At 49.2% G+C, this 25453-nt stretch overlaps 1 protein-coding gene across 1 annotated transcript in view; it reads left to right on the plus strand.

Moving 5' to 3' along the window:
• Positions 1-1581: 1581 nt before the first annotated feature.
• Positions 1582-25453, plus strand: part of GALT (galactose-1-phosphate uridylyltransferase) — a 176784-nt gene continuing 152912 nt past the window's right edge. Inside the window, exons 1-2 of the mRNA XM_063956175.1 lie at positions 1582-1683; positions 5613-5782. Of these exons, the coding sequence (XP_063812245.1) occupies positions 1650-1683; positions 5613-5782 (204 nt within the window). The 5' untranslated portion in view covers positions 1582-1649. The remainder of the gene's footprint in view (positions 1684-5612; positions 5783-25453) is intronic.

Below are 25453 nucleotides of genomic sequence, written 5' to 3' on the forward strand. Positions count from 1 at the left end.
CCTGTACTCCTGTATACTGGATGTAATGGTCAGTGCTGGATATAATTCTCAGTATACATGTCACTGACAGACGCTGAGCACCATTCCTGTACTCCTGTATACTGGATGTAATGGTCAGTGCTGGATATAATTCTCAGTATACATGTCACTGACAGACGCTGAACACCATTCCTGTACTCCTGTATACTGGATGCAATGGTCAGTGCTGGATATAATTCTCAGTATACATGTCACTGACAGACGCTGAGCGCCATTCCTGTACTCCTGTATACTGGATGTAATGGTCAGTGCTGGATATAATTCTCAGTATACATGTCACTGACAGACGCTGAGCGCCATTCCTGTAGTCCTGTATACTGGATGTAATGGTCAGTGCTGGATATAACTCTCAGTATACATTTCACTGACAGACGCTGAGCACCATTCCTGTACTCCTGTATACTGGATGCAATGGACAGTGCTGGATATAATTCTCAGTATACATGTCACTGACAGACGCTGAGCACCATTCCTGTAATCCTGTATACTGGATGTAATGGTCAGTGCTGGATATAATTCTCAGTATACATGTCACTGACAGACGCTGAGCACCATTCCTGTAATCCTGTATACTGGATGTAATGGTCAGTGCTGGATATAATTCTCATTATACATGTCACTGACAGACGCTGAGCACCATTCCTGTACTCCTGTATACTGGATGCAATGGTCAGTGCTGGATATAATTCTCATTATACATGTCACTGACAGACGCTGAGCACCATTCCTGTACTCCTGTATACTGGATGTAATGGTCAGTGCTGGACATAATTCTCAGTATACATGTCACTGACAGACGCTGAGCACCATTCCTGTACTCCTGTATACTGGATGTAATGGTCAGTGCTGGATATAATTCTCAGTATACATGTCACTGACAGACGCTGAGCACCATTCCTGTACTCCTGTATACTGGATGTAATGGTCAGTGCTGGATATAATTCTCAGTATACATGTCACTGACAGACGCTGAACACCATTCCTGTACTCCTGTATACTGGATGCAATGGTCAGTGCTGGATATAATTCTCAGTATACATGTCACTGACAGACGCTGAGCGCCATTCCTGTACTCCTGTATACTGGATGTAATGGTCAGTGCTGGATATAATTCTCAGTATACATGTCACTGACAGACGCTGAGCGCCATTCCTGTACTCCTGTATACTGGATGCAATGGTCAGTGCTGGATATAATTCTCAGTATACATTTCACTGACAGATGCTGAGCGCCATTCCTGTACTCCTGTATACTGGACGCAATGGTCAGTGCTGGATATAATTCTCAGTATACATGTCACTGACAGATGCACAGTACTGCATGTAGTATTAGAGTACACTGTACAGTATCAGGGATAGAGGGAGGAGCAGTAACCCTCTGTGCTATGGGGCTGCTGTGCAGAGCATGCTGGGACTTATGTGACACACAGGTTGCCTGGAGACACTGAGGCTTCCTGTTTGTACTCATGTGATCATCTGACTGCAGTCACATGACTCCTCCCATGCTCAGTGTCATGCTTCTGGCAGTCACATGACCTCCTCCATGTAAGTCTATGGGGCTGAGGGCGAGGTGTGGAACGCAGCATCCACTTCCTGATTCTGGGGAGAGACATGGAGGAGCCAGTGACTGCTTTTCTGCCTGGTGGTATGGTGTGCTCCCTGCAGTGATCTATCTATCTATCTATCTATCTATCTATCTATCTATCTATCTATCTATCTATCTATCTATCTATCTATCTATCTATCTACAGTATATTCTATCTATGTATCTGTCCATCTTACTATGTGTCTATCTATCTATCTATCTATCTATCTATCTATCTATCTATCTATCTATCTATCTATCTGTCTATCTATCTATAGTATATGTATATTCTATCTATCTATCTATCTATCTATCTATCTATCTATCTATCTATCTATCTATCTATCTATCTATCTACAGTATATTCTATCTATGTATCTGTCCATCTTACTATGTGTCTATCTATCTATCTATCTATCTATCTATCTATCTATCTATCTATCTATCTATCTATCTATCACACAGTATGTATGTGTGTGTGTGTGTGTATGTATGTATATATATATATATATATATATATTACTATGAGTGATTTATACAGCGCACTCATATTACTCAGCGCTGTACAGAGAGTATCTCAGTCACTCACATCAGCCCCTGCTGCAGTGGAGCTCACACTCTACATGGCATTACACACACCCAGGGGCGACCCAGAACTGCGTGGGCTCCATAGCAACATTTTGAAGTTGCCCCTCCACACCCCCGCCCGTCAGTTCTTCTTTACCCATTTGCGTGGCATAGTCACATGTAATGTGACCGGAGTCAGCAGTATGTTACCTGGCAGGTCGCATTACATGCCACGCCGCATTGTGCCTCCCCCCCCCCGTCTTGTAGATTGGGAGGTTCTCTTGCTCCCTGGATGCACTGCAGTGACCGCTGGGATCACAGCCAGAATAGCCCCCCAGAATGTCATGTAACCGGCATTCTGCAGCTCCTGCGCCAGGGATCAGAGTGCGGGGAGGGGAACTTAGTTCCTCCCCCAGAACAATATGGCTGCGGCAGTGAGGACCGATTCCCCCTGACACTCGCTCTGCATGTGGGGTGGGGTAACCCACGGGGTGGATTGATCATTAGTGGGGGTGGTGTAAAATAAAGAGAAATAATGATGAAGGGAGAGGAAGGATTATTGATGTCTGTGCTGGGAGGTTTGTCTGATATTGATCTGCACCTGGTCACAAAATACACAACTGACTTATCTGTAAGAACAGACAATTTATTACATACAATACGCGTCTTCTGGAAATGGAGCGAATGCTCTCGCTGTGAGTTAATTAGATGTATAGAAAATCAAAGATAATCAGCATCAAGTAGTCCCCCCCCCCCCCCCCCCAAAAAAAAAAATGTAATAAGATATTTGTGCCGGTATAACGTCTGAATATATTATACTGTGTTCTCCTCTGTCATTAGGAACCATGGTTTTACAAACAATATTCTTCTGGAACCTTTCCCCCCCGCCCCCCCCCAAATTGGATAAATAAGCAGAGTTAAGAACAAAGTATCTAATCTCCGGCCGGGTTTATATGTATCTTCAACTCACCGCGGATCTGTAATTAATCCTTGTATCCCAAGGTAATGGTGTCCGTGAAAGATATGTAATCGTCACGCTCCGTTACCTGCCAGTGTACATTCTGCCCCATGGTAGTGCCCTCACTTTACATTCTGCCCCATAGTAGTGCCCTCACTTTACATTATGCCATTATGCCCCATAGTAGTGCCCCTACTGTACACTATGCCCCATAGTAGTGCCCCTACTGTACACTATGCCCCATAGTAGTGCCCCTACTGTACACTATGCCCCATAGTAGTGCCCCTACTGTACATTATGCCCCATAGTAGTGCCCATAGTTTACATTATGCCCCATAGTAGTGCCCCTACTGTACATTATGCCCCATAGTAGTGCTCCTACTGTACATCATACCCCATAGTAGTGCTCCTACTGTACACTATGCCCCATAGTAGTGCCCCTACTGTACATTATGCCCCATAGTATTGCCCCTACTGTACATCATACCCCATAGTAGTGCTCCTACTGTACACTATGCCCAATCGTAGTGCCTCTAGTGTACATTATGCCCCATAGTAGTGCCCCTACTTTACATTATGCCCCATAGTAGTGCCCCTAGTGTACATTATGCCCCATAGTAGTGCCCCTACTTTACATTATGCCCCATCGTAGTGCCCCTAGTGTACATTATGCCCCATCGTAGTGCCCCTAGTGTACATTATGCCCCATTGTAGTCCCCCTAGTGTACATTATGCCCCATTGTAGTCCCCTTAGTGTACGTTATGCCCCATTGTAGTCCCCTTAGTGTACGTTATGCCCCATTGTAGTCCCCCTAGTGTACATTATGCCCCATCGTAGTGTCCCTAGTGTACGTTATGCCCCATCGTAGTCCCCCCAGTGTACATTATGCCCCACAGTAGTGCCCCTAGTGTACATTATGCCCCATAGTAGTGCCCCAGTGTACATTATGCCCCATAGTAGTGCCCCTAGTGTACATTATGCCCCATAGTAGTGCCCCTAGTGTACATTATGCCCCATACTAGTGCCCCTAGTGTACATTATGCCCCATAGTAGTGCCCCTAGTGTACATTATGCCCCATCGTAGTCCCCCTAGTGTACATTATGCCCCATAGTAGTGCCCCAGTGTACATTATGCCCCATAGTAGTGCCCCTAGTGTACATTATGCCCCATAGTAGTGCCCCTAGTGTACATTATGCCCCATAGTAGTGCCCCTAGTGTACATTATGCCCCATAGTAGTGCCCCTAGTGTACATTATGCCCCATAGTAGTGCCCCTAGTGTACATTATGCCCCATAGTAGTGCCCCTAGTGTACATTATGCCCCATAGTAGTGCCCCTAGTGTACATTATGCCCCATAGTAGTGCCCCTAGTGTACATTATGCCCCATAGTAGTGCCCCTAGTGTACATTATGCCCCATAGTAGTGCCCCTAGTGTACATTATGCCCCATAGTAGTGCCCCTAGTGTACATTATGCCCCATAGTAGTGCCCCTAGTGTACATTATGCCCCATAGTAGTGCCCCTAGTGTACATTATGCCCCATAGTAGTGCCCCTAGTGTACATTATGCCCCACAGTAGTGCCCCTAGTGTACATTATGCCCCATAGTAGTGCCCCAGTGTACATTATGCCCCATAGTAGTGCCCCTAGTGTACATTATGCCCCATAGTAGTGCCCCTAGTGTACATTATGCCCCATAGTAGTGCCCCTAGTGTACATTATGCCCCATAGTAGTGCCCCTAGTGTACATTATGCCCCATCGTAGTCCCCCTAGTGTACATTATGCCCCATAGTAGTGCCCCAGTGTACATTATGCCCCATAGTAGTGCCCCTAGTGTACATTATGCCCCATAGTAGTGCCCCTAGTGTACATTATGCCCCATAGTAGTGCCCCTAGTGTACATTATGCCCCATAGTAGTGCCCCTAGTGTACATTATGCCCCATAGTAGTGCCCCTAGTGTACATTATGCCCCATAGTAGTGCCCCTAGTGTACATTATGCCCCATAGTAGTGCCCCTAGTGTACATTATGCCCCATAGTAGTGCCCCTAGTGTACATTATGCCCCATAGTAGTGCCCCTAGTGTACATTATGCCCCATAGTAGTGCCCCTAGTGTACATTATGCCCCATAGTAGTGCCCCTAGTGTACATTATGCCCCATAGTAGTGCCCCTAGTGTACATTATGCCCCATAGTAGTGCCCCTAGTGTACATTATGCCCCATAGTAGTGCCCCTAGTGTACATTATGCCCCATAGTAGTGCCCCTAGTGTACATTATGCCACACATCCGTAGGTGTCAGCCCCAAGAACAGAAGGACACAGGAAGGCTCTGGTATGGCACTGAGCAGGCAGAGACTATGGGTCATGCACAGATTTGGTCACATTGCATACAATTAGTACATTAATAATGTGTCTCTTGTATCAGTGCTGGCTGGTGAATTAATCAGCTGCCCCCTGTTCTAGAGCACCAGCACGTCCGATATAACCCACTGCACGATGAATGGGTCCTGGTGTCTGCCCACCGGATGAGACGCCCCTGGCAGGGGCAGCTGGAGACACCTCCAGAGGAAAATATCCCCAGACATAATGAGAAGAACCCGCTGTGCCCAGGAGCCCGGAGATCTGGAGGGCAGGTAATGTGTGTAATGTGTACTGTACTGTGTGTGCAATGTATGCCGCATCGTGTGCGTGTACTGTACCGTGTGTGTGTAATGTATGCCGCATCGTGTGCGTGTACTGTGCCGTGTGTGTAATGTATGCCGCATCGTGTGCGTGTACTGTGCCGTGTGTGTAATGTATGCCGCATCGTGTGCGTGTACTGTACCGTGTGTGTAATGTATGCCGCATCGTGTGCGTGTACTGTACCGTGTGTGTAATGTATGCTGCATCGTGTGCGTGTACTGTACCGTGTGTGTAATGTATGCCGCATCGTGTGTAATGTGTACTGTACCGTGTGTGTAATGTATGCCGCATCGTGTGCGTGTACTGTACCGTGTGTGTAATGTGTACTGTACCGTGTGTGTAATGTATGCTGCATCGTGTGTGTGTACTGTGCCGTGTGTGTAATGTATGCCGCATCGTGTGTAATGTGTACTGTGCCGTGTGTGTAATGTATGCCGCATCGTGTGTAATGTGTACTGTACCGTGTGTGTAATGTATGCCGCATCGTGTGCGTGTACTGTACCGTGTGTGTAATGTATGCTGCATCGTGTGCGTGTACTGTGCCCTGTGTGTAATGTATGCCGCATCGTGTGCGTGTACTGTACCGTGTGTGTAATGTATGCCGCATCGTGTGTAATGTGTACTGTGCCGTGTGTGTAATGTATGCCGCATCGTGTGCGTGTGTACTGTACCGTGTGTGTAATGTATGCCGCATCGTGTGCGTGTACTGTGCCCTGTGTGTAATGTATGCCGCATCGTGTGTAATGTGTACTGTACCGTGTGTGTAATGTATGCCGCATCGTGTGCGTGTACTGTACCGTGTGTGTAATGTATGCTGCATCGTGTGCGTGTACTGTGCCCTGTGTGTAATGTATGCCGCATCGTGTGTAATGTGTACTGTACCGTGTGTGTAATGTATGCCGCATCGTGTGCGTGTACTGTACCGTGTGTGTAATGTATGCCGCATCGTGTGCGTGTACTGTGCCCTGTGTGTAATGTATGCCGCATCGTGTGTAATGTGTACTGTACCGTGTGTGTAATGTATGCCGCATCGTGTGCGTGTACTGTACCGTGTGTGTGTAATGTATGCCGCATCGTGTACGTGTACTGTACCGTGTGTGTAATGTATGCCGCATCGTGTGCGTGTACTGTACCGTGTGTGTAATGTATGCCGCATCGTGTACGTGTACTGTACCGTGTGTGTAATGTATGCCGCATCGTGTGTAATGTGTACTGTACCGTGTGTGTAATGTATGCCGCATCGTGTGCGTGTACTGTGCCGTGTGTGTAATGTATGCCGCATCGTGTGCGTGTACTGTGCCGTGTGTGTAATGTATGCCGCATCGTGTGCGTGTACTGTACCGTGTGTGTAATGTATGCCGCATCGTGTGCGTGTACTGTACCGTGTGTGTAATGTATGCCGCATCGTGTGTAATGTGTACTGTACCGTGTGTGTAATGTATGCCGCATCGTGTGTAATGTGTACTGTACCGTGTGTGTAATGTATGCCGCATCGTGTGCGTGTACTGTGCCGTGTGTGTAATGTATGCCGCATCGTGTGCGTGTACTGTACCGTGTGTGTAATGTATGCCGCATCGTGTGTAATGTGTACTGTACCGTGTGTGTAATGTATGCCGCATCGTGTGCGTGTACTGTACCGTGTGTGTAATGTATGCCGCATCGTGTGCGTGTACTGTACCGTGTGTGTAATGTATGCCGCATCGTGTGCGTGTACTGTGCCGTGTGTGTAATGTATGCCGCATCGTGTGTAATGTGTACTGTACCGTGTGTGTAATGTATGCCGCATCGTGTGTAATGTGTACTGTGTCGTGTGTGTAATGTATGCCGCATCGTGTGCGTGTACTGTGCCGTGTGTGTAATGTATGCCGCATCGTGTGCGTGTACTGTGCCGTGTGTGTAGTGTATGCCGCATCGTGTGTAATGTGTACTGTACCGTGTGTGTAATGTATGTCGCATCGTGTGCGTGTACTGTGCCGTGTGTGTAATGTATGCCGCATCGTGTGTAATGTGTACTGTACCGTGTGTGTAATGTATGCCGCATCGTGTGCGTGTACTGTGCCGTGTGTGTAATGTATGCCGCATCGTGTGCGTGTACTGTGCCGTGTGTGTAATGTATGCCGCATCGTGTGCGTGTACTGTACCGTGTGTGTAATGTATGCCGCATCGTGTGCGTGTACTGTACCGTGTGTGTAATGTATGCCGCATCGTGTGTAATGTGTACTGTACCGTGTGTGTAATGTATGCCGCATCGTGTGTAATGTGTACTGTACCGTGTGTGTAATGTATGCCGCATCGTGTGCGTGTACTGTGCCGTGTGTGTAATGTATGCCGCATCGTGTGCGTGTACTGTACCGTGTGTGTAATGTATGCCGCATCGTGTGTAATGTGTACTGTACCGTGTGTGTAATGTATGCCGCATCGTGTGCGTGTACTGTACCGTGTGTGTAATGTATGCCGCATCGTGTGCGTGTACTGTACCGTGTGTGTAATGTATGCCGCATCGTGTGCGTGTACTGTGCCGTGTGTGTAATGTATGCCGCATCGTGTGTAATGTGTACTGTACCGTGTGTGTAATGTATGCCGCATCGTGTGTAATGTGTACTGTGTCGTGTGTGTAATGTATGCCGCATCGTGTGCGTGTACTGTGCCGTGTGTGTAATGTATGCCGCATCGTGTGCGTGTACTGTGCCGTGTGTGTAGTGTATGCCGCATCGTGTGTAATGTGTACTGTACCGTGTGTGTAATGTATGCCGCATCGTGTGCGTGTACTGTGCCGTGTGTGTAATGTATGCCGCATCGTGTGCGTGTACTGTACCGTGTGTGTAATGTATGCCGCATCGTGTGTAATGTGTACTGTACCGTGTGTGTAATGTATGCCGCATCGTGTGCGTGTACTGTACCGTGTGTGTAATGTATGCCGCATCGTGTGCGTGTACTGTACCGTGTGTGTAATGTATGCCGCATCGTGTGCGTGTACTGTGCCGTGTGTGTAATGTATGCCGCATCGTGTGTAATGTGTACTGTACCGTGTGTGTAATGTATGCCGCATCGTGTGTAATGTGTACTGTGTCGTGTGTGTAATGTATGCCGCATCGTGTGCGTGTACTGTGCCGTGTGTGTAATGTATGCCGCATCGTGTGCGTGTACTGTGCCGTGTGTGTAGTGTATGCCGCATCGTGTGTAATGTGTACTGTACCGTGTGTGTAATGTATGCCGCATCGTGTGCGTGTACTGTACCGTGTGTGTAATGTATGCCGCATCGTGTGCGTGTACTGTGCCGTGTGTGTAATGTATGCCGCATCGTGTGCGTGTACTGTGCCGTGTGTGTAATGTATGCCGCATCGTGTGTAATGTGTACTGTACCGTGTGTGTAATGTATGCCGCATCGTGTACGTGTACTGTACCGTGTGTGTAATGTATGCCGCATCGTGTGCGTGTACTGTGCCGTGTGTGTAATGTATGTCGCATCGTGTGTAATGTGTACTGTATCGTGTGTGTAATGTATGCCGCATCGTGTGTAATGTGTACTGTATCGTGTGTGTAATGTATGTCGCATCGTGTGTAATGTGTACTGTACCGTGTGTGTAATGTATGCCGCATCGTGTGTAATGTGTACTGTACCGTGTGTGTAATGTATGCCGCATCGTGTACGTGTACTGTGCCGTGTGTGTAATGTATGCCGCATCGTGTGCGTGTACTGTGCCGTGTGTGTAGTGTATGCCGCATCGTGTGCGTGTACTGTGCCGTGTGTGTAATGTATGCCGCATCGTGTGTAATGTGTACTGTACCGTGTGTGTAATGTATGCCGCATCGTGTGCGTGTACTGTGCCGTGTGTGTAATGTATGCCGCATCGTGTGCGTGTACTGTGCCGTGTGTGTAATGTATGCCGCATCGTGTGCGTGTACTGTACCGTGTGTGTAATGTATGCCGCATCGTGTGTAATGTGTACTGTACCGTGTGTGTAATGTATGCCGCATCGTGTGCGTGTACTGTACCGTGTGTGTAATGTATGCCGCATCGTGTGCGTGTACTGTGCCGTGTGTGTAATGTATGCCGCATCGTGTGCGTGTACTGTGCCGTGTGTGTAATGTATGCCGCATCGTGTGCGTGTACTGTACCGTGTGTGTAATGTATGCCGCATCGTGTACGTGTACTGTACCGTGTGTGTAATGTATGCCGCATCGTGTGCGTGTACTGTACCGTGTGTGTAATGTATGCCGCATCGTGTGTAATGTGTACTGTACCGTGTGTGTAATGTATGCCGCATCGTGTGCGTGTACTGTACCGTGTGTGTAATGTATGCCGCATCGTGTGCGTGTACTGTACCGTGTGTGTAATGTATGCCGCATCGTGTGCGTGTACTGTGCCGTGTGTGTAATGTATGCCGCATCGTGTGCGTGTACTGTGCCGTGTGTGTAATGTATGCCGCATCGTGTACTGTGCCGTGTGTGTAATGTATGCCGCATCGTGTGCGTGTACTGTGCCGTGTGTGTAATGTATGCCGCATCGTGTGCGTGTACTGTACCGTGTGTGTAATGTATGCCGCATCGTGTGTGTGTACTGTACCGTGTGTGTAATGTATGCCGCATCGTGTGCGTGTACTGTACCGTGTGTGTAATGTATGCCGCATCGTGTGCGTGTACTGTACCGTGTGTGTAATGTATGCCGCATCGTGTGCGTGTACTGTACCGTGTGTGTAATGTATGCCGCATCGTGTGCGTGTACTGTACCGTGTGTGTAATGTATGCTGCATCGTGTGCGTGTACTGTACCGTGTGTGTAATGTATGCCGCATCGTGTACGTGTACTGTACCGTGTGTGTAATGTATGCCGCATCGTGTGTAATGTGTACTGTACCGTGTGTGTAATGTATGCCGCATCGTGTGCGTGTACTGTACCGTGTGTGTAATGTATGCCGCATCGTGTGCATGTCCTGTACCGTGTGTGTAATGTATGCCGCATCGTGTGTAATGTGTACTGTGCCGTGTGTGTAATGTATGCCGCATCGTGTGCGTGTACTGTACCGTGTGTGTAATGTATGCCGCATCGTGTGCGTGTACTGTACCGTGTGTGTAATGTATGCCGCATCGTGTGTAATGTGTACTGTACCGTGTGTGTAATGTATGCCGCATCGTGTGCGTGTACTGTACCGTGTGTGTAATGTATGCCGCATCGTGTGCGTGTACTGTACCGTGTGTGTAATGTATGCCGCATCGTGTGTAATGTGTACTGTACCGTGTGTGTAATGTATGCCGCATCGTGTGCGTTTACTGTGCCGTGTGTGTAATGTATGCCGCATCGTGTGCGTGTACTGTGCCGTGTGTGTAATGTATGCCGCATCGTGTGCGTGTACTGTGCCGTGTGTGTAGTGTATGCCGCATCGTGTGTAATGTGTACTGTACCGTGTGTGTAATGTATGCCGCATCGTGTACTGTGCCGTGTGTGTAATGTATGCCGCATCGTGTGCGTGTACTGTGCCGTGTGTGTAATGTATGCCGCATCGTGTGCGTGTACTGTGCCGTGTGTGTAGTGTATGCCGCATCGTGTGCGTGTACTGTGCCGTGTGTGTAATGTATGCCGCATCGTGTACGTGTACTGTACCGTGTGTGTAATGTATGCCGCATCGTGTGCGTGTACTGTACCGTGTGTGTAATGTATGCCGCATCGTGTGTAATGTGTACTGTACCGTGTGTGTAATGTATGCCGCATCGTGTGTAATGTGTACTGTACCGTGTGTGTAATGTATGCCGCATCGTGTGCGTGTACTGTACCGTGTGTGTAGTGTATGCTGCATCGTGTGCGTGTACTGTACCGTGTGTGTAATGTATGCCGCATCGTGTGCGTGTACTGTGCCGTGTGTGTAATGTATGCCGCATCGTGTGTAATGTGTACTGTGCCGTGTGTGTAATGTATGCCGCATCGTGTGCGTGTACTGTGCCGTGTGTGTAATGTATGCCGCATCGTGTGCGTGTACTGTGCCGTGTGTGTAATGTATGCCGCATCGTGTGCGTGTACTGTACCGTGTGTGTAATGTATGCCGCATCGTGTGTAATGTGTACTGTACCGTGTGTGTAATGTATGCCGCATCGTGTGCGTGTACTGTACCGTGTGTGTAATGTATGCCGCATCGTGTGCGTGTACTGTACCGTGTGTGTAATGTATGCCGCATCGTGTGCGTGTACTGTACCGTGTGTGTAATGTATGCCGCATCGTGTGCGTTTACTGTGCCGTGTGTGTAATGTATGCCGCATCGTGTGCGTGTACTGTGCCGTGTGTGTAATGTATGCCGCATCGTGTGCGTGTACTGTGCCGTGTGTGTAGTGTATGCCGCATCGTGTGTAATGTGTACTGTACCGTGTGTGTAATGTATGCCGCATCGTGTACTGTGCCGTGTGTGTAATGTATGCCGCATCGTGTGCGTGTACTGTGCCGTGTGTGTAATGTATGCCGCATCGTGTGCGTGTACTGTGCCGTGTGTGTAATGTATGCCGCATCGTGTGTAATGTGTACTGTACCGTGTGTGTAATGTATGCCGCATCGTGTGCGTGTACTGTACCGTGTGTGTAATGTATGCCGCATCGTGTGCGTGTACTGTGCCGTGTGTGTAATGTATGCCGCATCGTGTGCGTGTACTGTACCGTGTGTGTAATGTATGCCGCATCGTGTGCGTGTACTGTACCGTGTGTGTAATGTATGCCGCATCGTGTGCGTTTACTGTACCGTGTGTGTAATGTATGCCGCATCGTGTGCGTGTACTGTACCGTGTGTGTAATGTATGCCGCATCGTGTGCGTGTACTGTGCCGTGTGTGTAATGTATGCCGCATCGTGTGTAATGTGTACTGTACCGTGTGTGTAATGTATGCCGCATCGTGTGTAATGTGTACTGTGTCGTGTGTGTAATGTATGCCGCATCGTGTGCGTGTACTGTACCGTGTGTGTAATGTATGCCGCATCGTGTGCGTGTACTGTACCGTGTGTGTAATGTATGCCGCATCGTGTGCGTGTACTGTACCGTGTGTGTAATGTATGCCGCATCGTGTGCGTGTACTGTGCCGTGTGTGTAATGTATGCCGCATTGTGTGTAATGTGTACTGTACCGTGTGTGTAATGTATGCCGCATTGTGTGTAATGTGTACTGTACCGTGTGTGTAATGTATGCCGCATCGTGTGCGTGTACTGTACCGTGTGTGTAATGTATGCCGCATCGTGTGCGTGTACTGTGCCGTGTGTGTAATGTATGCCGCATCGTGTGCGTTTACTGTACCGTGTGTGTAATGTATGCCGCATCGTGTGCGTGTACTGTACCGTGTGTGTAATGTATGCCGCATCGTGTGCGTGTACTGTACCGTGTGTGTAGTGTATGCCGCATCGTGTGCGTGTACTGTGCCGTGTGTGTAATGTATGCCGCATCGTGTGCGTGTACTGTACCGTGTGTGTAATGTATGCCGCATCGTGTGTGTGTACTGTACCGTGTGTGTAGTGTATGCCGCATCGTGTGCGTGTACTGTGCCGTGTGTGTAATGTATGCCGCATCGTGTGTAATGTGTACTGTACCGTGTGTGTAATGTATGCCGCATCGTGTGTAATGTGTACTGTGTCGTGTGTGTAATGTATGCCGCATCGTGTGCGTGTACTGTACCGTGTGTGTAATGTATGCCGCATCGTGTGTAATGTGTACTGTGTCGTGTGTGTAATGTATGCCGCATCGTGTGTAATGTGTACTGTGCCGTGTGTGTAATGTATGCCGCATCGTGTGCGTGTACTGTACCGTGTGTGTAATGTATGCCGCATCGTGTGCGTGTACTGTACCGTGTGTGTAATGTATGCCGCATCGTGTGCGTGTACTGTACCGTGTGTGTAATGTATGCCGCATCGTGTGCGTGTACTGTACCGTGTGTGTAATGTATGCCGCATCGTGTGTAATGTGTACTGTGCCGTGTGTGTAATGTATGCCGCATCGTGTGTAATGTGTACTGTGCCGTGTGTGTAATGTATGCCGCATCGTGTGTAATGTGTACTGTACCGTGTGTGTAATGTATGCCGCATCGTGTGCGTGTACTGTGCCGTGTGTGTAATGTATGCCGCATCGTGTGCGTGTACTGTGCCGTGTGTGTAATGTATGCCGCATCGTGTGTGTGTACTGTACCGTGTGTGTAATGTATGCCGCATCGTGTGTGTGTACTGTGCCGTGTGTGTAATGTATGCCGCATCGTGTGTAATGTGTACTGTGCCGTGTGTGTAATGTATGCCGCATCGTGTGCGTGTACTGTGCCGTGTGTGTAATGTATGCCGCATCGTGTGCGTGTACTGTACCGTGTGTGTAATGTATGCCGCATCGTGTGTAATGTGTACTGTGTCGTGTGTGTAATGTATGCCGCATCGTGTGCGTTTACTGTACCGTGTGTGTAATGTATGTCGCATCGTGTGCGTGTACTGTACCGTGTGTGTAATGTATGCCGCATCGTGTGTGTGTACTGTACCGTGTGTGTAATGTATGCCGCATCGTGTGCGTGTACTGTACCGTGTGTGTAATGTATGCCGCATCGTGTGCGTGTACTGTACCGTGTGTGTAATGTATGCCGCATCGTGTGCGTGTACTGTGCCGTGTGTGTAATGTATGCCGCATCGTGTGTGTGTACTGTACCGTGTGTGTAATGTATGCCGCATCGTGTGTGTGTACTGTGCCGTGTGTGTAATGTATGCCGCATCGTGTGTAATGTGTACTGTGCCGTGTGTGTAATGTATGCCGCATCGTGTGCGTGTACTGTGCCGTGTGTGTAATGTATGCCGCATCGTGTGCGTGTACTGTACCGTGTGTGTAATGTATGCCGCATCGTGTGCGTGTACTGTACCGTGTGTGTAATGTATGCCGCATCGTGTGCGTTTACTGTACCGTGTGTGTAATGTATGCCGCATCGTGTGCGTGTACTGTGCCGTGTGTGTAATGTATGCCGCATCGTGTGTAATGTGTACTGTACCGTGTGTGTAATGTATGCCGCATCGTGTGCGTGTACTGTACCGTGTGTGTAATGTATGCCGCATCGTGTGTAATGTGTACTGTACCGTGTGTGTAATGTATGCCGCATCGTGTGTAATGTGTACTGTACCGTGTGTGTAATGTATGCCGCATCGTGTGCGTGTACTGTGCCGTGTGTGTAATGTATGCCGCATCGTGTGTGTGTACTGTACCGTGTGTGTAATGTATGCCGTATCGTGTGTGTGTACTGTGCCGTGTGTGTAATGTATGCCGCATCGTGTGTGTGTACTGTACCGTGTGTAATGTATGCCGCATCGTGTGCGTGTACTGTACCGTGTGTGTAATGTATGCCGCATCGTGTGCGTGTACTGTGCCGTGTGTGTAATGTATGCTGCATCGTGTGCGTGTACTGTACCGTGTGTGTAATGTATGCCGCATCGTGTGTGTGTACTGTGCCGTGTGTGTAATGTATGCCGCATTGTGTGTGTGTACTGTACCGTGTGTAATGTATGCCGCATCGTGTGTGTGTACTGTGCCGTGTGTGTAATGTATGCCGCATTGTGTGTGTGTACTGTACCGTGTGTAATGTATGCCGCATTGTGTGTGTGTACTGTACCGTGTGTGTAATGTATGCTGCATCGTGTGTGTGTACTGTGCCGTGTGTGTAATGTATGCCGCATCGTGTGTGCGTACTGTACCGTGTGTGTAATGTATGCCGCATCGTGTGCGTGTACTGTACCGTGTGTGTAATGTATGCTGCATCGTGTGCGTGTACTGTACCGTGTGTGTAATGTATGCCGCATCGTGTGTAATGTGTACTGTGCCGTGTGTGTAATGTATGCCGCATCGTGTGCGTGTACTGTACCGTGTGTGTAATGTATGCTGCATCGTGTGCGTGTACTGTACCGTGTGTGTAATGTATGCCGCATCGTGTGCGTGTACTGTACCGTGTGTGTAATGTATGCCGCATCGTGTGTGTGTACTGTACCGTGTGTGTAATGTATGCCGCATCGTGTGTGTGTACTGTGCCGTGTGTGTAATGTATGCCGCATCGTGTGTGTGTACTGTACCGTGTGTAATGTATGCCGCATCGTGTGCGTGTACTGTGCCGTGTGTGTAATGTATGCTGCATCGTGTGCGTGTACTGTACCGTGTGTGTAATGTATGCCGCATCGTGTGTGTGTACTGTGCCGTGTGTGTAATGTATGCCGCATTGTGTGTGTGTACTGTACCGTGTGTAATGTATGCCGCATCGTGTGTGTGTACTGTGCCGTGTGTGTAATGTATGCCGCATTGTGTGTGTGTACTGTACCGTGTGTAATGTATGCCGCATCGTGTGTGTGTACTGTACCGTGTGTGTAATGTATGCCGCATCGTGTGCGTGTACTGTACCGTGTGTGTAATGTATGCCGCATCGTGTGCGTGTACTGTACCGTGTGTGTAATGTATGCTGCATCGTGTGTGTGTACTGTGCCGTGTGTGTAATGTATGCCGCATCGTGTGTGCGTACTGTACCGTGTGTAATGTATGCCGCATCGTGTGTGTGTACTGTACCGTGTGTGTAATGTATGCCGCATCGTGTGCGTGTACTGTGCCGTGTGTGTAATGTATGCCGCATCGTGTGCGTGTACTGTGCCGTGTGTGTAATGTATGCTGCATCGTGTGCGTGTACTGTACCGTGTGTGTAATGTATGCCGCATCGTGTGTAATGTGTACTGTGCCGTGTGTGTAATGTATGCCGCATCGTGTGCGTGTACTGTACCGTGTGTGTAATGTATGCCGCATCGTGTGCGTGTACTGTACCGTGTGTGTAATGTATGCCGCATCGTGTGTAATGTGTACTGTGTCGTGTGTGTAATGTATGCCGCATCGTGTGTAATGTGTACTGTGTCGTGTGTGTAATGTATGCCGCATCGTGTGCGTGTACTGTACCGTGTGTGTAATGTATGCCGCATCGTGTGCGTGTACTGTACCGTGTGTGTAATGTATGCCGCATCGTGTACGTGTACTGTACCGTGTGTGTAATGTATGCCGCATCGTGTGTAATGTGTACTGTGCCGTGTGTGTAATGTATGCCGCATCGTGTGCGTGTACTGTACCGTGTGTGTAATGTATGCCGCATTGTGTGCGTGTACTGTGTCGTGTGTGTAATGTATGCCGCATCGTGTGTAATGTGTACTGTGTCGTGTGTGTAATGTATGCCGCATCGTGTGCGTGTACTGTACCGTGTGTGTAATGTATGCCGCATCGTGTGCGTGTACTGTACCGTGTGTGTAATGTATGCCGCATCGTGTGCGTTTACTGTACCGTGTGTGTAATGTATGTCGCATCGTGTGCGTGTACTGTACCGTGTGTGTAATGTATGCCGCATCGTGTGTAATGTGTACTGTGTCGTGTGTGTAATGTATGCCGCATCGTGTGCGTTTACTGTACCGTGTGTGTAATGTATGTCGCATCGTGTGCGTGTACTGTACCGTGTGTGTAATGTATGCCGCATCGTGTGTAATGTGTACTGTACCGTGTGTGTAATGTATGCCGCATCGTGTGCGTGTACTGTACCGTGTGTGTAATGTATGCCGCATCGTGTGCGTGTACTGTACCGTGTGTGTAATGTATGCCGCATCGTGTGCGTGTACTGTACCGTGTGTGTAATGTATGCCGCATCGTGTGCGTGTACTGTACCGTGTGTGTAATGTATGCCGCATCGTGTGCGTGTACTGTACCGTGTGTGTAATGTATGCCGCATCGTGTGCGTGTACTGTACCGTGTGTGTAATGTATGCCGCATCGTGTGCGTTTACTGTACCGTGTGTGTAATGTATGCCGCATCGTGTGCGTGTACTGTGCCGTGTGTGTAATGTATGCCGCATCGTGTGTAATGTGTACTGTACCGTGTGTGTAATGTATGCCGCATCGTGTGCGTGTACTGTACCGTGTGTGTAATGTATGCCGCATCGTGTGTAATGTGTACTGTGCCGTGTGTGTAATGTATGCCGCATCGTGTGCGTGTACTGTGCCGTGTGTGTAATGTATGCCGCATCGTGTGCAATGTGTACTGTACCGTGTGTGTAATGTATGCCGCATCGTGTGTAATGTGTACTGTGCCGTGTGTGTAATGTATGCCGCATCGTGTGCGTGTACTGTACCGTGTGTGTAATGTATGCCGCATCGTGTGCGTGTACTGTACCGTGTGTGTAATGTATGCCGCATCGTGTGCGTTTACTGTACCGTGTGTGTAATGTATGCCGCATCGTGTGCGTGTACTGTACCGTGTGTGTAATGTATGCCGCATCGTGTGTAATGTGTACTGTACCGTGTGTGTAATGTATGCCGCATCGTGTGCGTGTACGGTGCCGTGTGTGTAATGTATGCCGCATCGTGTGCGTGTACTGTACCGTGTGTGTAATGTATGCCGCATCGTGTGCGTGTACTGTACCGTGTGTGTGTAATGTATGCCGCATCGTGTGCGTGAACTGTACCGTGTGTGTAATGTATGCCGCATCGTGTGCGTGTACTGTACCGTGTGTGTAATGTATGCCGCATCGTGTGCGTGTACTGTGCCGTGTGTGTAATGTATGCCGCATCGTGTGCGTTTACTGTACCGTGTGTGTAATGTATGCCGCATCGTGTGCGTGTACTGTGCCGTGTGTGTAATGTATGCCGCATCGTGTGCGTGTACTGTACCGTGTGTGTAATGTATGCCGCATCGTGTGTAATGTGTACTGTACCGTGTGTGTAATGTATGCCGCATCGTGTGCGTGTACTGTACCGTGTGTGTAATGTATGCCGCATCGTGTGCGTGTACTGTACCGTGTGTGTAATGTATGCCGCATCGTGTGCGTTTACTGTACCGTGTGTGTAATGTATGCCGCATCGTGTGCGTGTACTGTGCCGTGTGTGTAATGTATGCCGCATCGTGTGTAATGTGTACTGTGCCGTGTGTGTAATGTATGCCGCATCGTGTGCGTGTACTGTACCGTGTGTGTAATGTATGCCGCATCGTGTGCGTGTACTGTACCGTGTGTGTAATGTATGCCGCATCGTGTGCGTTTACTGTACCGTGTGTGTAATGTATGCCGCATCGTGTGCGTGTACTGTGCCGTGTGTGTAATGTATGCCGCATCGTGTGTAATGTGTACTGTACCGTGTGTGTAATGTATGCCGCATCGTGTGTAATGTGTACTGTACCGTGTGTGTAATGTATGCCGCATCGTGTGCGTGTACTGTACCGTGTGTGTAATGTATGCCGCATCGTGTGTAATGTGTACTGTGCCGTGTGTGTAATGTATGCCGCATCGTGTGCGTGTACTGTACCGTGTGTGTAATGTATGCCGCATCGTGTGCGTGTACTGTACCGTGTGTGTAATGTATGCCGCATCGTGTGTGTGTACTGTGCCGTGTGTGTAATGTATGCCGCATCGTGTGTAATGTGTACTGTACCGTGTGTGTAATGTATGCCGCATCGTGTGCGTGTACTGTGCCGTGTGTGTAATGTATGCCGCATCGTGTGCAATGTGTACTGTACCGTGTGTGTAATGTATGCCGCATCGTGTGCAATGTGTACTGTACCGTGTGTGTAATGTATGCCGCATCGTGTGCAATGTGTACTGTACCGTGTGTGTAATGTATGCCGCATCGTGTGCGTGTACTGTGCCGTGTGTGTAATGTATGCCGCATCGTGTGCAATGTGTACTGTACCGTGTGTGTAATGTATGCCGCATCGTGTGCGTGTACTGTGCCGTGTGTGTAATGTATGCCGCATCGTGTGCAATGTGTACTGTACCGTGTGTGTAATGTATGCCGCATCGTGTGCGTGTACTGTACCGTGTGTGTAATGTATGCCGCATCGTGTGTAATGTGTACTGTGCCGTGTGTGTAATGTATGCCGCATCGTGTGCGTTTACTGTACCGTGTGTGTAATGTATGCCGCATCGTGTGTAATGTGTACTGTACCGTGTGTGTAATGTATGCCGCATCGTGTGCGTGTACTGTACCGTGTGTGTAATGTATGCCGCATCGTGTGCGTGTACTGTACCGTGTGTGTAATGTATGCCGCATCGTGTGCGTGTACTGTACCGTGTGTGTAATGTATGCCGCATCGTGTGCGTGTACTGTACCGTGTGTGTAATGTATGCCGCATCGTGTGTAATGTGTACTGTACCGTGTGTGTAATGTATGCCGCATCGTGTGCGTGTACGGTGCCGTGTGTGTAATGTATGCCGCATCGTGTGCGTGTACTGTACCGTGTGTGTAATGTATGCCGCATCGTGTGCGTGTACTGTACCGTGTGTGTAATGTATGCCGCATCGTGTGCGTGTACTGTACCGTGTGTGTAATGTATGCCGCATCGTGTGCGTGTACTGTGCCGTGTGTGTAATGTATGCCGCATCGTGTGCGTGTACTGTGCCGTGTGTGTAATGTATGTCGCATCGTGTGCGTGTACTGTACCGTGTGTGTAATGTATGCCGCATCGTGTGTAATGTGTACTGTACCATGTGTGTAATGTATGCCGCATCGTGTGCGTGTACTGTACCGTGTGTGTAATGTATGCCGCATAGTGTGCGTGTACTGTGCCGTGTGTGTAATGTATGCCGCATCGTGTGTAATGTGTACTGTACCGTGTGTGTAATGTATGCCGCATCGTGTGCGTGTACGGTGCCGTGTGTGTAATGTATGCCGCATCGTGTGCGTGTACTGTACCGTGTGTGTAATGTATGCCGCATCGTGTGCGTGTACTGTACCGTGTGTGTAATGTATGCCGCATCGTGTGGGTGTACTGTGCCGTGTGTGTAATGTATGTCGCATCGTGTGCGTGTACTGTACCGTGTGTGTAATGTATGCCGCATCGTGTGTAATGTGTACTGTACCGTGTGTGTAATGTATGCCGCATCGTGTGTAATGTGTACTGTACCGTGTGTGTAATGTATGCCGCATCGTGTGCGTGTACTGTACCGTGTGTGTGATGTATGCCGCATCGTGTGTAATGTGTACTGTACCGTGTGTGTAATGAATGCCGCATCGTGTGTAATGTGTACTGTGCCGTGTGTGTAATGTATGCCGCATCGTGTGCGTGTACTGTGCCGTGTGTGTAATGTATGCCGCATCGTGTGCGTGTACTGTACCGTGTGTGTAATGTATGCCGCATCGTGTGCGTGTACTGTGCCGTGTGTGTAATGTATGCCGCATCGTGTGCGTGTACTGTACCGTGTGTGTAATGTATGCCGCATCGTGTGCGTGTACTGTACCGTGTGTGTAATGTATGCCGCATCGTGTGTAATGTGTACTGTGCCGTGTGTGTAATGTATGCCGCATCGTGTGCGTGTGTACTGTACCGTGTGTGTAATGTATGCCGCATCGTGTGCGTGTACTGTACCGTGTGTGTAATGTATGCCGCATCGTGTGCGTGTACTGTACCGTGTGTGTAATGTATGCCGCATCGTGTGCGTGTACTGTGCCGTGTGTGTAATGTATGCCGCATCGTGTGTGTGTACTGTACCGTGTGTGTAATGTATGCCGCATCGTGTGCGTGTACTGTGCCGTGTGTGTAATGTATGCCGCATCGTGTGCGTGTACTGTGCCGTGTGTGTAATGTATGCCGCATCGTGTGCGTGTACTGTGCCGTGTGTGTAATGTATGCCGCATCGTGTGTAATGTGTACTGTGCCGTGTGTGTAATGTATGCCGCATCGTGTGCGTGTACTGTACCGTGTGTGTAATGTATGCCGCATCGTGTGTAATGTGTACTGTACCGTGTGTGTAATGTATGCCGCATCGTGTGTAATGTGTACTGTGCCGTGTGTGTAATGTATGCCGCATCGTGTGTAATGTGTACTGTGCCGTGTGTGTAATGTATGCCGCATCGTGTGCGTGTACTGTGCCGTGTGTGTAATGTATGCCGCATCGTGTGCGTGTACTGTGCCGTGTGTGTAATGTATGCCGCATCGTGTGCGTGTACTGTGCCATGTGTGTAATGTATGCCGCATCGTGTGCGTGTACTGTACCGTGTGTGTAATGTATGCTGCATCGTGTGCGTGTACTGTACCGTGTGTGTAATGTATGCCGCATCGTGTGTAATGTGTACTGTGCCGTGTGTGTAATGTATGCCGCATCGTGTGCGTGTACTGTGCCGTGTGTGTAATGTATGCCGCATCGTGTGCGTGTACTGTGCCGTGTGTGTAATGTATGCCGCATCGTGTGCGTGTACGGTACCGTGTGTGTAATGTATGCCGCATCGTGTGCGTGTACTGTACCGTGTGTGTAATGTATGCCGCATCGTGTACTGTGCCGTGTGTGTAATGTATGCCGCATCGTGTGCGTGTACTGTACCGTGTGTGTAATGTATGCCGCATCGTGTGTAATGTGTACTGTACCGTGTGTGTAATGTATGCCGCATCGTGTGCGTGTACTGTGCCGTGTGTGTAATGTATGCCGCATCGTGTGCGTGTACTGTGCCGTGTGTGTAATGTATGCTGCATCGTGTGCGTGTACTGTACCGTGTGTGTAATGTATGCCGCATCGTGTACGTGTACTGTACCGTGTGTGTAATGTATGCCGCATCGTGTACGTGTACTGTACCGTGTGTGTGTAATGTATGCCGCATCGTGTACGTGTACTGTACCGTGTGTGTAATGTATGCCGCATCGTGTGCGTGTACTGTACCGTGTGTGTGTAATGTATGCCGCATCGTGTACGTGTACTGTACCGTGTGTGTAATGTATGCCGCATCGTGTGTGTGTACTGTGCCGTGTGTGTAATGTATGCCGCATTGTGTGTGTGTACTGTACCGTGTGTAATGTATGCTGCATCGTGTGTGTGTACTGTGCCGTGTGTGTAATGTATGCCGCATCGTGTGTGTGTACTGTGCCGTGTGTGTAATGTATGCCGCATCGTGTGTGTGTACTGTGCCGTGTGTGTAATGTATGCCGCATCGTGTGTGTGTACTGTACCGTGTGTGTAATGTATGCCGCATCGTGTGCGTGTACGGTACCGTGTGTGTAATGTATGCCGCATCGTGTACGTGTACTGTACCGTGTGTGTAATGTATGCCGCATCGTGTACGTGTACTGTACCGTGTGTGTGTAATGTATGCCGCATCGTGTACGTGTACTGTACCGTGTGTGTAATGTATGCCGCATCGTGTGCGTGTACTGTACCGTGTGTGTGTAATGTATGCCGCATCGTGTACGTGTACTGTACCGTGTGTGTAATGTATGCCGCATCGTGTGTGTGTACTGTGCCGTGTGTGTAATGTATGCCGCATTGTGTGTGTGTACTGTACCGTGTGTAATGTATGCTGCATCGTGTGTGTGTACTGTGCCGTGTGTGTAATGTATGCCGCATCGTGTGTGTGTACTGTGCCGTGTGTGTAATGTATGCCGCATCGTGTGTGTGTACTGTGCCGTGTGTGTAATGTATGCCGCATCGTGTGTGTGTACTGTACCGTGTGTGTAATGTATGCTGCATCGTGTGTGCGTACTGTGCCGTGTGTGTAATGTATGCCGCATCGTGTGTGCGTACTGTACCGTGTGTAATGTATGCCGCATCGTGTGTGTGTACTGTACCGTGTGTGTAATGTATGCCGCATCGTGTGCGTGTACTGTGCCGTGTGTGTAATGTATGCCGCATCGTGTGCGTGTACTGTGCCGTGTGTGTAATGTATGCTGCATCGTGTGCGTGTACTGTACCGTGTGTGTAATGTATGCCGCATCGTGTGTAATGTGTACTGTGCCGTGTGTGTAATGTATGCCGCATCGTGTGCGTGTACTGTACCGTGTGTGTAATGTATGCCGCATCGTGTGCGTGTACTGTACCGTGTGTGTAATGTATGCCGCATCGTGTGTAATGTGTACTGTGTCGTGTGTGTAATGTATGCCGCATCGTGTGCGTTTACTGTACCGTGTGTGTAATGTATGTCGCATCGTGTGCGTGTACTGTACCGTGTGTGTAATGTATGCCGCATCGTGTGTAATGTGTACTGTGTCGTGTGTGTAATGTATGCCGCATCGTGTGCGTTTACTGTACCGTGTGTGTAATGTATGTCGCATCGTGTGCGTGTACTGTACCGTGTGTGTAATGTATGCCGTATCGTGTGTAATGTGTACTGTACCGTGTGTGTAATGTATGCCGCATCGTGTGCGTGTACTGTACCGTGTGTGTAATGTATGCCGCATCGTGTGCGTGTACTGTACCGTGTGTGTAATGTATGCCGCATCGTGTGCGTGTACTGTACCGTGTGTGTAATGTATGCCGCATCGTGTGCGTGTACTGTACCGTGTGTGTAATGTATGCCGCATCGTGTGCGTGTACTGTACCGTGTGTGTAATGTATGCCGCATCGTGTGCGTGTACTGTACCGTGTGTGTAATGTATGCCGCATCGTGTGCGTTTACTGTACCGTGTGTGTAATGTATGCCGCATCGTGTGCGTGTACTGTGCCGTGTGTGTAATGTATGCCGCATCGTGTGTAATGTGTACTGTACCGTGTGTGTAATGTATGCCGCATCGTGTGCGTGTACTGTACCGTGTGTGTAATGTATGCCGCATCGTGTGTAATGTGTACTGTGCCGTGTGTGTAATGTATGCCGCATCGTGTGCGTGTACTGTGCCGTGTGTGTAATGTATGCCGCATCGTGTGCAATGTGTACTGTACCGTGTGTGTAATGTATGCCGCATCGTGTGCGTGTACTGTGCCGTGTGTGTAATGTATGCCGCATCGTGTGTAATGTGTACTGTGCCGTGTGTGTAATGTATGCCGCATCGTGTGCGTGTACTGTACCGTGTGTGTAATGTATGCCGCATCGTGTGCGTGTACTGTACCGTGTGTGTAATGTATGCCGCATCGTGTGCGTTTACTGTACCGTGTGTGTAATGTATGCTGCATCGTGTGTGTGTACTGTGCCGTGTGTGTAATGTATGCCGCATCGTGTGTGCGTACTGTACCGTGTGTAATGTATGCCGCATCGTGTGTGTGTACTGTACCGTGTGTGTAATGTATGCCGCATCGTGTGCGTGTACTGTGCCGTGTGTGTAATGTATGCCGCATCGTGTGCGTGTACTGTGCCGTGTGTGTAATGTATGCTGCATCGTGTGCGTGTACTGTACCGTGTGTGTAATGTATGCCGCATCGTGTGTAATGTGTACTGTGCCGTGTGTGTAATGTATGCCGCATCGTGTGCGTGTACTGTACCGTGTGTGTAATGTATGCCGCATCGTGTGCGTGTACTGTACCGTGTGTGTAATGTATGCCGCATCGTGTGTAATGTGTACTGTGTCGTGTGTGTAATGTATGTCGCATCGTGTGCGTGTACTGTACCGTGTGTGTAATGTATGCCGCATCGTGTGCGTGTACTGTACCGTGTGTGTAATGTATGTCGCATCGTGTGCGTGTACTGTACCGTGTGTGTAATGTATGCCGCATCGTGTGCGTGTACTGTACCGTGTGTGTAATGTATGCCGCATCGTGTGCGTGTACTGTGCCGTGTGTGTAGTGTATGCCGCATCGTGTGTAATGTGTACTGTACCGTGTGTGTAATGTATGCCGCATCGTGTGTAATGTGTACTGTACCGTGTGTGTAATGTATGCCGCATCGTGTGCGTGTACTGTACCGTGTGTGTAATGTATGCCGCATCGTGTGCGTGTACTGTGCC

The sequence above is a fragment of the Pseudophryne corroboree genome, chromosome 1, assembly GCF_028390025.1.
Source record: "Pseudophryne corroboree isolate aPseCor3 chromosome 1, aPseCor3.hap2, whole genome shotgun sequence".
Taxonomy (NCBI): Eukaryota; Metazoa; Chordata; class Amphibia; order Anura; family Myobatrachidae; genus Pseudophryne; species Pseudophryne corroboree.